The sequence below is a fragment of the Rhinolophus ferrumequinum genome, chromosome 13 (assembly GCF_004115265.2).
Source record: "Rhinolophus ferrumequinum isolate MPI-CBG mRhiFer1 chromosome 13, mRhiFer1_v1.p, whole genome shotgun sequence".
NCBI classification, from domain to species: Eukaryota; Metazoa; Chordata; class Mammalia; order Chiroptera; family Rhinolophidae; genus Rhinolophus; species Rhinolophus ferrumequinum.
The window spans coordinates 3514092-3527597 of NC_046296.1; the positions used below are offsets into that span (position 1 = coordinate 3514092).

The 13506-nt window shown below is 46.3% G+C and overlaps 1 protein-coding gene across 4 annotated transcripts in view; it reads left to right on the forward strand.

Annotated features, from left to right (window-relative positions):
* Positions 1-2443: 2443 nt before the first annotated feature.
* The window catches only part of TBC1D8 (TBC1 domain family member 8), a 99883-nt gene continuing 88820 nt past the window's right edge, over positions 2444-13506 (forward strand). For 2 of the 4 annotated variants that reach the window (XM_033124298.1, XM_033124299.1), the window contains exon 1: positions 2444-2747. In XM_033124298.1, coding sequence (XP_032980189.1) covers positions 2621-2747 — 127 coding nt within the window. In that variant the 5' untranslated portion in view covers positions 2444-2620. Of the gene's footprint in view, positions 2748-2940; positions 3349-7323; positions 7539-13506 lie in introns of those variants that run through there. The other 2 variants (XM_033124300.1, XM_033124301.1) reach the window with 2 other exon arrangements.

Sequence of the window (13506 nt, forward strand, 5' to 3'; positions counted from 1 at the left end):
TTCTGGAGGTTACAAGTCCAAGATCAGGGTAGTAGTAGTAGGGTTGGTTCCTTCTGAGGGTGGTAGGGAAGAATCTGCTCCAGGCCCCTCTCTTGGCTTCTGGTAGTTCCTTGGCTTGCAGCAGCAGAACTCCACTCTTCACATGCTGTGTGCTTCCTGTGTGCATGTCTGCGTCCAAATTTCCACTTTTTATGAGGACGCCAGTCATGTTGGATTAGGGCCCGCCCTAATGATCTCATTGTAACTTAACTAATTACATCTGCAATGACCCTGTTTCCAAATAAGGTCATGTTCTGAGGTAATGGGGATTAGGATTTCAACATATGAATTTTGGGGGACACAATTTAATCCAAAACACCAAAAAGGGGTGATGAGCACCCAGAGATGAAGGACAGTAGGAAATTGCACCCTCCTGTGCTAGTTTTTTCCACTGGTCCCTCCAGGTCCCTTTCCCAACCTTTCTGCTTTGCTCTGTGCCCAGGAGGCTGACCTCTACAGACTGCGTCCCTTGGGCTCCCTTACCTTTTGGCTTCTATTTGATGTGGCTATTGGGAGGTACAGGCAGGAGCCTTGGGGTGGGAAGAAAGAGATCAGGGCACAGGACCCCACAGTACCCTTCCTTCTGCTTTCATATACCCCTTTCTGTGCTTTAATATTATATATTTTAATATTTGGCAGATAATAAGAGCTTAATAATGTTTAAAATATGGGTGAGTGTGTATGTGGATGGTTTCACTTCCAGGAACTTTTGTACACTTGGTAATAATAGCTGACATTTATTGAGTGCTTATGTGTGTTCCAAGTACTGTACTTAAATATGCTAAACACTGGATAGTACCTATAAAAAAAGTACTATGATTATCTCAATTTCATAGTTGAGTAGACTGAGGATCACTGAGATTCCTGTCTTGTCCAAGGTCAAGGTTGCACAGCTAACTAGTAGCAGGAATGGGATTTGATGTAGGGCAGTTGGTCTCCAGAGGTGTGCCCTAAACCACAGTGTCATCCATGCTCATCCATTTACCAGACATATCCTCCCTCCTTGACTTTGTGGCAAACACTCCTTTCCTAAGCAATGTTCTGTGGGGCTTTCTCAATGCCCTCCTTGAGGAACTGACCCTTTATTCTGTTCATCCCCACTGTCCCCAGCATGACTCCCGAGGGGGAGGTGCCACTGAATGTTTCTGGAAGGAATATTTTCTTGCCACCCCTGACGGTTCTGTCTGCTTTTGTGCACCAAAATCCTGCTGGTTATAGCTGACTTCCTTCCTCAGTTTTACTCCGAGGAGATTTGTCAGTGGCCTGCCAGTTCTGGACCACAGCTGCCCCTGCCTGCTAGGTGGGCACTCCTGTTTGTCTTAGCACAGGGCTCTTTATGTGGCTTCTTACCTGCCAGGTCAGGTCTGGGTTTCTGAGCTGATCCCTTCTGATCCTCCTTGGCTTCCAGCAGAGAGGTTTCGCTGAGTTCCCAGGCGCCCCGTGGGGAATCTACTTTACTTCTACTTTTCAGTTGTGTCCTAATTAGCAGTCACTTTTTATCAGGGATCCCTTTGTCAAAAGCCGAGGGACATTTTGGTGGCGTTTTTCTTGTCCTCTCTTTTGCTAGGGTGTTGGATTGAACTGTCTCCCTGCAGAGATGGCTTGGGGGCCTCCCAGCCTGTCAAAGCCCAGCTACCGTGTGTCTATTTCTACCTCAGCTTTGAGGAAATATTCATTTTTAAAACCCTACCTCCACATTCCCTATAGTGTTTCCTCACTATCACCTACTCCGTATTTCCCAGGTTTTCATTTCTCTCATAACAAACGTGGCTGGTTTCATTCCTGCGTAGGGGACCCGCAGGAGGGCCCTAATACCGGTATCTTCTGTACCCACGAGGGATGTCCAGGGTTGAGTTTGGTCTGACACTTGCCTCAGGGTCCTACAACATCACCCTTGCCAGAGCGTCAAAAAACGTGTGCTAAGCATTTTTTAAAAATCGGAAAATAATTGTTTTTAATTTTTAATGCTATTTTTGGGTTATTTGTAAAAATGTTTCTTGTTACTTTAAGTGCTGTGTTAGTCCACACACACCTGGGTTTTCTGGCGTGCATTCTGTCCCCCCAAAGATAAATGCCCCAGATCGGGCAACCTGCAGCCGTGGGAACAAGAGAGGTCTTTTTCCCTCTCTACGCCTCGGCTCAGGATGAGGTACCATCCCGAGCCGCCTCCCAGGAGGCGCGGGGGAAGGGACAAGGGTCGCGGCGCCCACCACGAGCGCGGCGGGGAGCGGAGGGGAACCTGGCAGCAGGGATTATACTTCCTCTCCCCACTCCGGAACTGTGGGCTGGAGCGGCCGGGACTCGGAAACCCGGGAGGCGCCGCGGGAGCAGGCGCGGGGGGTGGGGGTGGCGTGGGCGGGGCCCGGGGTCCGTGGGCGGGACTTGGGCGGGTCTGTGGGCGGGGCCAGCTCGCGGGCTGCGCGGGGCGAGCTGCGCCCGCCGCGCTCCCGGGACGCTCTGAGCGCCGGCACCGGCTAGCTGCGGTCCCCGCCGCTGCCTCCTCCCGAGCGGGCTCGGCCCGGAGCGGCCGGCGGCCGGGGCGATGTGAGCCGGAGCCCGCGGGCGCGGCCGGACCGCTGCGATGTGGCTCAAGCCCGAGGAGGTGCTGCTGAAGAACGCCCTGAAGCTGTGGGTGACTCAGAAGAGCAGCTGCTACTTCATCCTGCAGCGGCGGCGCGGGCACGGCGAGGGGGGCGGCCGCCTCACGGGTAAGGGGAGCGCCTGGGCGGGCGGGCGCAGCAGTGGGGTCCCGGACCTCGCTTCCCGCCTGGCTGGTGGGGCCGCATCGCAGGTGGCCATTTCTCGGGAGACGCCGGGCCGGGACGGCCCTGCCTCGGGCTTGCTTTCCTTTCTTCTGCATTGCTCTTGCAAGCCTCCGTCGAGGTTGTGGCAGAGGGACTTGCGGGATCGTGCATTTTTCCGGGCCAGGCAGGTGCCTTCGCTGCTTGGCCCAGTGACCGTCTGGCGACCAGATTTGGCTCAGGAATCGAAGGAGAAACGCGGTTTGGAGCGTGACCCAAGGGAGCGAGGGTCTCCCCTGCAGGAGCGCGGGCCGTGGTGCGATGCCAGGTGGCAGCGGGGTGCGCCCCGGCCCTCCCCGACTTGGCCACCTGGACGCTCCGGAGGCTCCAGGTGGTGTCGCGGCTGGGGACACATGGCCAGTCCACGGCGGGGCGCAGCTCGGGAGGCCCTGGCATTCCGAGAATGGGGCAGAGAGGGCCGGGGACAGTCTCCACGCCAGGAGGAGACGCCGAGAAGCCGAGGCAGTGCGAATCCCAAGCTCATGATTTTAGTAGCAAGATTGAACAGGTCAGTTCCCTACCCCCCATCAGTTTGTTCCAAGGAATGATAGGAGGAAAAAACTCAGCCTTGTAAAATTTATGGAAAACAAAGCACTTTTTCTAAAAGTTATCCAAACGTCATTGAAAATCAAGCATTTGGAAAAATTGAGGCCAGCTTGCATTAGTTGGGACACCTCTTTAAAGGGGCCAATAGGGGAACAATTAATTCTAGGGCACTTCTGGAATTTTCAGATTTTTGGAGTCTGAATCTTAGGTCTTCTTCCCATCACATAACTCCTTATACAGAGGAGGAGACCAAGGCCGGCGAGAGCTATCAAGGGGCCTGGCGCGGGTCCCTGGGCTCATCGCTGTTCCACCCCCTCCTTTGAGGACAGTGTATCATAATTTTTGGTGCTGTAAGCACAGTGCCTGGCCTATAAACGGTCTCCTTTCTGAGAGGGTGTGGACAGGGCTTGAAGATTTGTAAATGGAGAAACAGAAGGACTTTCAGTCCCGCAATGACTGGGGGACACTCTTGTGCCTGATGGAGATTCAGGCCAGCTTCCCTCCCAAGAGCCTGGTCCCATTGTCCAGAGTATCTGTGACTGTCCGGTTGCATTCCCAAATCAAGCGGGTCTCATGTTGTCATTGTACCTGTGACTTTGGCCTCACTTGGTGGTGACAGTTTACTTAGAGCCCTCTGTTGACTGTGAAAGGATGACATCTCCTAGGCAGTTGGACATTTTTCCTTCGGGCATTTAGCTAGCATGCAAATAACATGGCAGTGCGGATTAAGCAACCTGAGTTACCACATCCACCAACGGGCTGCTTGTAATGGGGCCACTTCCGAATGTTATAAAATCAACACTGATGTGACACAGGGCAGCTCCATGTGGGTAGCAGTTCTGTGAAAACGGAGAATTCTAATTTGGCAGATTTTCAGCCATGTATTTTAAAGGTGTAAAACTTACCAGTTTATGAAAATAATGGACACTAACATGATGTTTATTCTCACCAGTTCTAGGCTTTTCTTTGGAGAGAAGCGAGTAGAGATGGTTAAGAAAGGTAGGAAATCAAATGTAAGGGAGCAGTTATGAAGAAGTATCTCCTTTCTTTTACTGCGATACTGAATCTGTAATTAGGTAGTAGGAACTTAAACATAGGAGGTCTCCATTGGCAGGTAAAGTACTCTGAAATGTTTAAAAGTTGCCCACCCTCAGAAATATAAGGTTTCGTTTCACTGAGGATTCTAATTCATCCTCCTACTTACACACACACACACACACACACACTCCCTGTACACATCTCCAGTGTATTTTTTTCCATAACTCTTTGTCACTTTTTAATATACAGTACACTTCTTTATTTCATTCATTGTTTCTCCCTACTAAATTGTCTGTTCTATGAGGGCAGGTATTTTACTTAGCATGGTGCCTCCCCTATAGTATGTGCTCAGCAAACATTTGTAGGATGAGCAGATAAATGAATAAGTGCGTGAATGATGGAGTCCACTTTTTTCTTAAAAGTCGAGTGGGAGTGGAGGCCCAGCTTTTCGGACTGAGGCTGAGCTCATTACATGGATTCCGAGCATCCCCTCTCTCTTCCCGGCTTCCTGTTTACCTGGCAGTCTGACTGCTGTGGAAGGCTGGAGGGAGTGGGTGGGAAACAGACCTCCTCCACCGCCCGTCTTTTTCTAGAACTTTTCCTTTGAGGGGGAAGGATCATGGCACCCACTTCTCAGGTGGCTTCAGTGACCACCCACCCCTTGGGACCTGTCTGGAGGAAGGAATCCTGGGCTCAGGGGCAGTAGTGGGAGGCAGACACTTTTCCTCCAGTTAGAAGGTGGTGTGACTGATGACAGTATTATATATACCTTGTCTCCAAAGCCTCCCCCCGCCCCCAAGTGATTTTGCTGCCCTGGAAGGGAGGAAGTAAAGTTACACTGTATTCGCTTGGATGCCGCCTCCAGACTGTGGGAATATTTCTTAGAAAAGTTCAGTCAGGTCTGGAGAACAAAGAGGGGGAGAAGTTAGCATTTGGGAGGCCATGGACAGAACACACTGCAGCACTGCCCTCTCCCCCAGCGTTCTCTGCAGCGCTCCAAATGAGCAGCATAAACTTCAAAGATCGAATATCACCACCTAGATGTACCCTTCTGAAGGATGATATTTGTTTCCCGGTGTTTTATTATGTACATTTCTGTATACTCTTGCAGTTCTTTTCCCAAATGGGCTGGCAGTTTAAAAGCTGTAATTTGAATAAAATATTGATGTTTTCTGCTTTCCAGAATGCTTGCCTTCAGTCCCTGTTGCTGTCATTGCATTTGATGGGCTAACCGATTTTTTAACAGTTAGGGCGAAGGGAGGACGTATGGCGTAGTACAAAGTACAGGCTTTGGAGTCAAAATCAGTTGGTTGGTTACAGATCTGGGCTGAGAGGTCTTGGGCTAGTTTCTTCCATTTCTTTGAGCCTTAGTTATAACTCTGCCTGAAGACACGGGCAATAATGGAGCTTAATTACTTTGAGGGCCCCAAAACTGTTTTCCTTCTGGCTGTACCGTTTTATGTTTCCAGCAGCAATGCACAAGGGTTCCAGTTAAAATAAGGACTAGAATTAAATAACATACATCAAGGACTTAGTTATGTTTACCACCTAGTAGGTTTGAAACAAAGAAAAAGTTAAAAAATTGAATAACGAGGGCTTCTTTGAACAAAAGTGTTGTGAAGAAGTTTGTATTTTTGTGAAGGATATAAAAACCGTTCATTTCTGTATTAGAAAGGGCAGTGTTTGGTACGTATAATTAGAAAATTGAATATTTAAATAGCAATTTGTGCTAAAGTCTTGCCTCAAGGAAAGGCATTTTGCAGGGTTTGATAACGGGGCTTCTTTGACCATGTTAAATCCTAGTAAAGAAAGGGAACTTCATTCACCTTGGTGTTCCATGCATTGAATGTGAGTGGCCGTGCCCAGAGTAGATCATCTATCTACTACCTTTGGAACAGTGTCCCAAAGACTGGGGCAGGGGAAACTGACACGAGGGATTCATGTAGGGTCAGAAGGACTCTGTCCAATGGTTGGAAACGGGTAGAGCCCAGCATGGGTGTTGCTTTTTTTGGCTAGTCCACCTCACGTTGGCCAGAGTCCTGCTCAGGTAGCTGAATTTGTTGGTGGATTTTGTCTCCACCAACAATAAAAATCTTCAGTTCAACAGGGTAGACTTTGCACTGTGTAGACCTTCCAGATATTCGCATAAGAGTCTCACATGCTTTGGTCTTGTTTTCCAAAAGCACAGTATGGAAGAAACCATAAATAAAGGAGGCACTTGCATTTCAGGAGCATAAATAGGGAGATTTATATAAGTAAAATAACTGATAACATTTTGAAGGACTGATAAGCCGTTAGTGAAAGCTTCGAGGTTTCCAACAATTGCATTTAATGAGAGTATAATAAGGGCAGTGTGTTTGCTAGATAATCAGACAGGGCACGGACTGTGTCACTTCAGGAAATAACATGAGGTACAAATGTGTAGATGGTGAGTAGTGGAGGCTTAGCCATTTAAACCCAATTGGGACTCTAGGAGCTGAAAATAACTGAGAGGCTTGTGGCTTTTAAAGAAACCGTTTACTAACTGTGAAGCGATAGGATTTTATGGTCTTGACTCCACATCCTGGCGGCATTGGATAAAGGAGATTATTTAAAATGCAAGTAGTAAGTCTGATAAGATTTTCAGCCCAGATTTTCCCTTTATTTTTAAACCTTGAAATCAACTGTACTGAAAGCAGCCCTGCACAGACTTTAACGGCTCCTTTGTCCCTCACCACCTCTCAGGCTGCTTCTCCTTCACCTCTGCTCTTCAGCATGGGGGCCCTCCAGCGTGCCAGGCACCGGCTGTCCCCTCTGCCTAGGGTGTCCTCACCTCCCCCGGTCCTTTCCTGCTGCCCTCTCCTTTCCTTTACAGCGCTTACCACTGTTTGTCACTCTTTGTGGCTTTATCTGTTTCAAGCACACCAGCACGTGAGCCCCAGAAGGGAGGTCCCAGGATTGCGTCCCTCACCACTGTGCCTGCAGCCCTGGAACAGCTTCTGTCACCGGAGCACTCTTGATAAATACTTAGTGACCACATGGATGTCCAAGTAGAACTGACAATCGTGAACCTTGGAGGCTGAGAAATGCTTTGCCTCGTCCTGGAAATGGAAATTATGCAGAAAACTGGAACAAGTAATAGAGTGCTGTTAGGCTGTTTCTCACGCCTGCCCTGCGTACTTGTAAGGACTAGTGGGCGATTGTCAGCTGCAGCAGCCCAGCTATTAGAGGCGCCCCTTAGGAGCCTATACAGACCAGGAAGGATGTCCCCAATACATCACCAGCAGGCTCACACAGCTCTGTGAGTCAGAGTCATTAATATTCTTGAACATTTGGTGGGTCTGTTGCACCAGATTTTATTTGTCTGCTTTTTTTTTTTTACTTAAAAAAAAAAAAAAGGAAAAATCAACAACAAAATAAACAGCCCCTAATAAGATCTCCTTAGGAAAAGGTACTATATTTTGTGATTGGTTTTATTCTGAATAAATATATAGTTACTAATAGAGAGTGGATGTTCAACAATAATAAATGGGACAGCAGTTTGCCCGAAGTGTTTAAATATGAACTCTTTCATGTGCATAGGGGTATGTAATGTAAGTGTAAACAAGTAATAAAATGAACATCGCCTGTTACAAAAACTAGCATATTTCCAGTGCCTGAGAGACCTCTTGTGTGTTTTCCTGAGTACATTTTCCTTCCTCCCTTGTGGTCACTGCTATCCTGAATTATATGTTAATACTACCTTGCTTTTATTTGTAGTTCTAACATATTTACATGTATCCCTAATCAATGCATTGTTTACTTTTGTATGTTTTTATAACTTTATAAAGCGAATCATACTTTATGTATTTTTTTGAAGCTTGTTTTTTTATCACCTTGAAGTTATGTTTTACATATACTTATGTGCGTATTTATACCAGGGGTGCCAAAAACAAAATGTATACACATGACTTGTATTCATCTTTTGTTATCGGTATATATTGAGTATTACAATTTTAATACCATTTTTTCCTTTCTTAAAAGTATACATTTTTTTGGTACCGTATGTATATGTAGTCATCCCTCAGTATCTGCGGGGGATTGGTTCCCCAACCCCCCCATACCAAAGTCCCTTACATAAAATGATGTACTATTTGCGTATAACCTGTGCACATCCTCCCGTATACTTCTAACATTAAACACTGAAACAAATGTGAACTCGATATATGTTGAAGAAAGATGATTAAAAAAAAGTAAGATCGTTTTTTTTCCAACCCACTGATTCAGCATCATAGATGGCGGGAGGGTCTCATGGCCGCTCAGGGTGCTATGGGGACCCTGAACAGAATGCCCTTCCATCCCAGGGCCACCCCCACACACCTAGACTCACTCAGACGGGGACCGTGTAAACAAGCCAGTCTCATGTACACAGCTCTGGGATGTGGGAGTCCCCGGAGAAGACCCACACAGACGTGGGGAGTATGTGCAAACTCCACACTTACAGTGACCTTGCCAAGAAGCAGTTCTTTTTCTTATCAACATTATAACAAAATGACGTGGAACAAAATGATGTTATTTAAGCACCTGCTGTATCTATTTACTCATTCTCCTGTTAGTGGAGATTTGGGTTTCTATTTGTTCTTTTGCTATTACCAGCCATGCTGCTATGAGCATTCTTGTCTAATGTTCACACGTGTAAAAGCGTCTCGAGAGAGTATTCCTGTGCGTGAGCTTGTTGGGCATAGCGGCTGAGATGAGCTAGGTGGTGCTGCAGTGACAAACATCTCAGGGGACTCCGTTTATTTCTCCCTCATGCTGTATATCCAGTGTGGGTCTGCAGGGGTCTCTTCTCATTGTCGGCACTCCAAGATGGCCTGATGGTGGCTCCATTCCTAATGCCTCCGTGGTCACCATGGTACGGGGACAGCAGTTTGATGAATCTCATGCTGGCCCTTGGAACTTCCACCTGGCAGTGACACCTATTCCTTCTATTCACATTACACTGGCCAAAGCGTGTCACAGGTCTCTGTGTAACCTCAAAGACATGGGGACATGCCATCCTACTATGTGCCTGGAGGGAGAGGAGAGCAGGGATGTTTGTGAACAGCCCCAACACTGGGTCATAGGGATGTGCATTTTCACTTTTCTCCATCCAGATTGCTTCCCAAAGCGATTGTGCCAGTTTACAGTCTGGCAGCGGTGTGTGAAAATTCCACAGTGACACGTCCTCACCTATACTTGGTATTGTCAGAGATGTTATTTTTCAGTCTGGTTGGTATTCAAATAGTATCTCAGCACCACTGAGATGTGATTTTCCTTTATAACTCATAGGGATGAGAATCTATTTATGTGTTTATTTTTGTCTTGCCTTTTGAGAAATGTTTGTGTCGTTTGCCCACTTTTTCCTGTGGGGTGTCTTTTTCTTATTTTAGGAGGTGAGTGTGTGTGTGTGTGTGTGCACGCGCATGCACACATGTATCTGTTCTATATTCTTTCTCAATTTTATGTATTAAAAATTCTCTGTATGACTTGGCTTTTTATTCTTATGAGGGGTCTTCTGAAGAACCAACATTCTAATTTTCATGCAGTCAAATGTACCAATCTTTCTCCTACCAGTTGGTGTATTTTTGTGACTTGTTTAAGAAGAAATCCTTAGAAGGGAGTCTCCAGGATGTTGGTGAAGGGAGGTCCTGAGATGACAGCTGAGGGACCTGTCCAGATTGGACAGCTCCTAGGAGAAGAGAAATTGATTGGGCACCTCGACATGCTGGCACATCAGGGAGAGTCTGTGGGTAAATTATTCATACATTGAAAGCTTAATAAACCCCCAAATTCCAGGACAGTTGTTTATTCCAGGGGAAGTAAAAACGTTGTGTAGATTAAGGAAGGTTCCATAGTTTTCCTACAAAGCTCACCACTCCAGAATGTTTACAGACGTATAGGAATGTAGATATTGACGAGTGATCTAACCAAAGCTGTTGCCTAAGTGAGGTGTGAGTGGTAGGTGGTGGTGTTGGGCAGTGAAAGGGAGTTAAATTCTCCCCTTCTGAAATTGACAGTGAGTGCCTAACCTAAAAAGCCAGGAAGTAGTAAGATAAACATGTTCTTTGGAGAAGCGAAATGCAAAAGAATCAGTTAGGAGTTGGAAGTGGTTGTCCTTGGGGAGCGAGGCAGTGGGAGTAGGGAGAAGGCAAGGGACTGTTGGGTTTCTCAGGAGCCTTGTAGCTTTGTATGCCTCTTTACACGCACATGTCACTTTGATAAAAAATACGTGGTATCTGAAATTTGGGAGAGGTTGGCCTTTTATCTGGTTACCGCCTCTGTGTGGGTAGAAGGGGACCAGGAGAGGCAATGAAGCAATGTCTCATTATTGCTTCGTGGACCATGGTTGCTCCTGGTCTAGGCGTTGCTTCAGATGTTTGTCCTTTCAATAAACTATATTTAGCGGTGAAAATGTCTAGCATGTGTGGGGTGTGTCACTTTCACAGAGGCATAAAAGCTATTTTCAGAAATGCATCTAATCCAGTCAGGTACTTTTATTTGACATTAAAAGATATCTATTCTGGATCTTTTTCTTTTCTTCTTCTTCTTCTCGAGAGAAAATCCGTTTAGAGCTATAGGTTGATGATTTTTGTCTCTCCGCTAGTCTTGGAGTTGTGGTCCTGTGACTCTAGTCCATTGCTTCTCGGGCCTCAGTGTCTTAACCTACAAAACAATAATCATGATAATAGCACAAAACAGTTTTTGCTTTGTGGAAACGTTTATACTTCGAACTATAATATTTCCCAGTTATGTTGGCAAAATCCATTTCATTATTTGTATTCAAAGACGAAGAAAAAGCCAAGAGAAAATTTCATTCAACAGTGCCAGGCCCTGTGTTCTCATGAAGCTTACAGCGTAGAGAGGTGGAGGGAGGTGCTAGTAGTGGGGTGATTTTAAACCACAAAATACAGAATTGCAAATGGTGGTAAGTGCAGGGAGTGTGAGAGGGAATAATAGGGAGACTCATTTAGGATGGAGTGTCAGCATTTTTTGAGGACCTGTGATCTCAGCTGAGGCCTGCTGGGTGTGTGGGGTAGGGGTCACTGGTGATAGTGGGGGAGAGAGCCTTCTGAGCAGAGCAAACAGCATGTGCAAAAGCCCTGGGCTGCGGAGAGCCATTTTGGAGAAGTTAAGTTTGGTGAACTGTCTAGTAAGGCCTGTAGAGGAGGAAACTGAACGAGGAGGAAATCAGAATGTATTTTGCCAGAAGCCAAGAAAAAAGTGTATTCAAGAAGGAGGGAGAGAAGAGGGATCAATCTGCAGTGTAGTTTGGAAAAGGCTTGTAAGACATTGATGACGAAGGTGAGACATTTGGATGCAGGTGGATGTGACGTAGGAGTGGATGGGTGGTGAGGAAGCAGGGATGTCATGTGATGTCAAGGGGGGATTTGGTTTTTGTTTTTGTTTTGTTTTTTGTTTTGGTTTGTGTGTGTGTTTTGTTATTTTGCAAAATTATTGTTTGTTAGCAAATAGAGTATCTGATGAATGCTGGATCCACAGGTGCTGTGCACTTGGGGAAGAGCTGCTCGGCCTTGAGATGGGCAATGGTAGGATTTGAATAGGTCAAGGAAGTAGGTGAGGCATCCAGGTGAGGGGGACCTCAGGAGCCATTTCCCAAGGAATTTTGATTTTGGAAATGAGGTTAAATACTCAGTGCTAAAAAAGAGAATGGCTTCAAAGAACTGGAACTGGCCACCAAAAGAATGAACTAATTTAGATGGAACCCAAGGATTGGCTTAGCACTGGACGGTGATTGTTTCGTCTGACAAAAGAAATACTTTGAGGAGACCATACAACTTAAACATTGGATAATGTTACTTGCTTGGCACTTGGTGTCACCTGGTGCCACGTTGAGGTGCCTGTGTGGGGGGTGCCCCTTGTACAGTCTTGTGTGGGGTAACGGCTGGTGGGAATCTGATCTGGCTTCACTAAGTGTTTTGATCAGACTTCATTTCTCAGCTTCATACATGTAAATAGTCTTTTGTTAGGAATAATGTTATTAGGATTCAAAAAAATAGAATTTATTTCTAGAAAGGAAACACAGATTAAATCTCATGTCAGTAAATTATAAAGGTTGACCAGGAAGTTGGACTGTCCTGAATTACTGAGTTCTTTTAACAGGATTGTAAATAGATCTGTGGCACAGTTTGGGATGTAGTGATGTTTTCCTAAGGAAATGTAGTAGCATTCTTAAAATGGGATTGGCCTACATAGTGGTGGAAAGTTTGGAAGGAACTTCACCTGAGAAGCAGTATTTGTACGACAGAAACACTTTTAAAAGGCAGAAACAGCAGAGTTCAACCTCAGAGAGAGATTTGGATATTGCACCTGGGAGTGTAGGAAAGTGAAATAGATTCTGAGCTTCTGTTACGTTGCTGTTATAATTATAAATAATTTGTAAAACGGAAGCAAGGCATTAAGATTGCTTTCAGACTACATAGCTCATGATCTTCCTTTATCAAGGATTCAATCACAGCAAAGTTTTGGCTGCAGAGACTAGATTTTAGTAAACTCAGTGTCCCAAAACTGTGTGTGTGTGTGTGTGTGTGTGTGTGTGTGTGTGTGTGTATGCACCTGTGTGTTTTTGTTTTAACTCGTAGCTTCCCTTAGACATTTTAGGTGAAGGAAAGTTTGGACACTCATTGAGGTCTTGAAGTGGACACTGTTTATTCCCAATACAGTGGAGCTACTTCTTAATGTGGGGATTAGGTTCCAAAATCAACGTGAAGGACAAAAATTGCTTGAGATAAAAACTACCCTTGCAATCAGCAGGGTGACCTGTCTTGTCCTGGGAAGTGGGGGCCTCTATGGGGCTGGGGGAGTCCAGCCCCCGTGAGCTCACAGCCGCGAGCAGTGGGCGGGCCCTGTATTTTCCCCCTGTGTTTTGGACAGTGCACATTGTTGAATGGACAAGCTAAACGTGAGGTGCACGCCCTGCGAACCACCACCTGCTGGTTGGGGCAAAGTACCCGTATGTGAACCGCTTCGCAGCTGGGTGAGCCAATGGTGATCGCACTACGCTCGGGTGTGGGAATCTGGGACTCTGGTAGGTGAGCTGGATGGTGGTGTTTCCTAGCGCTGC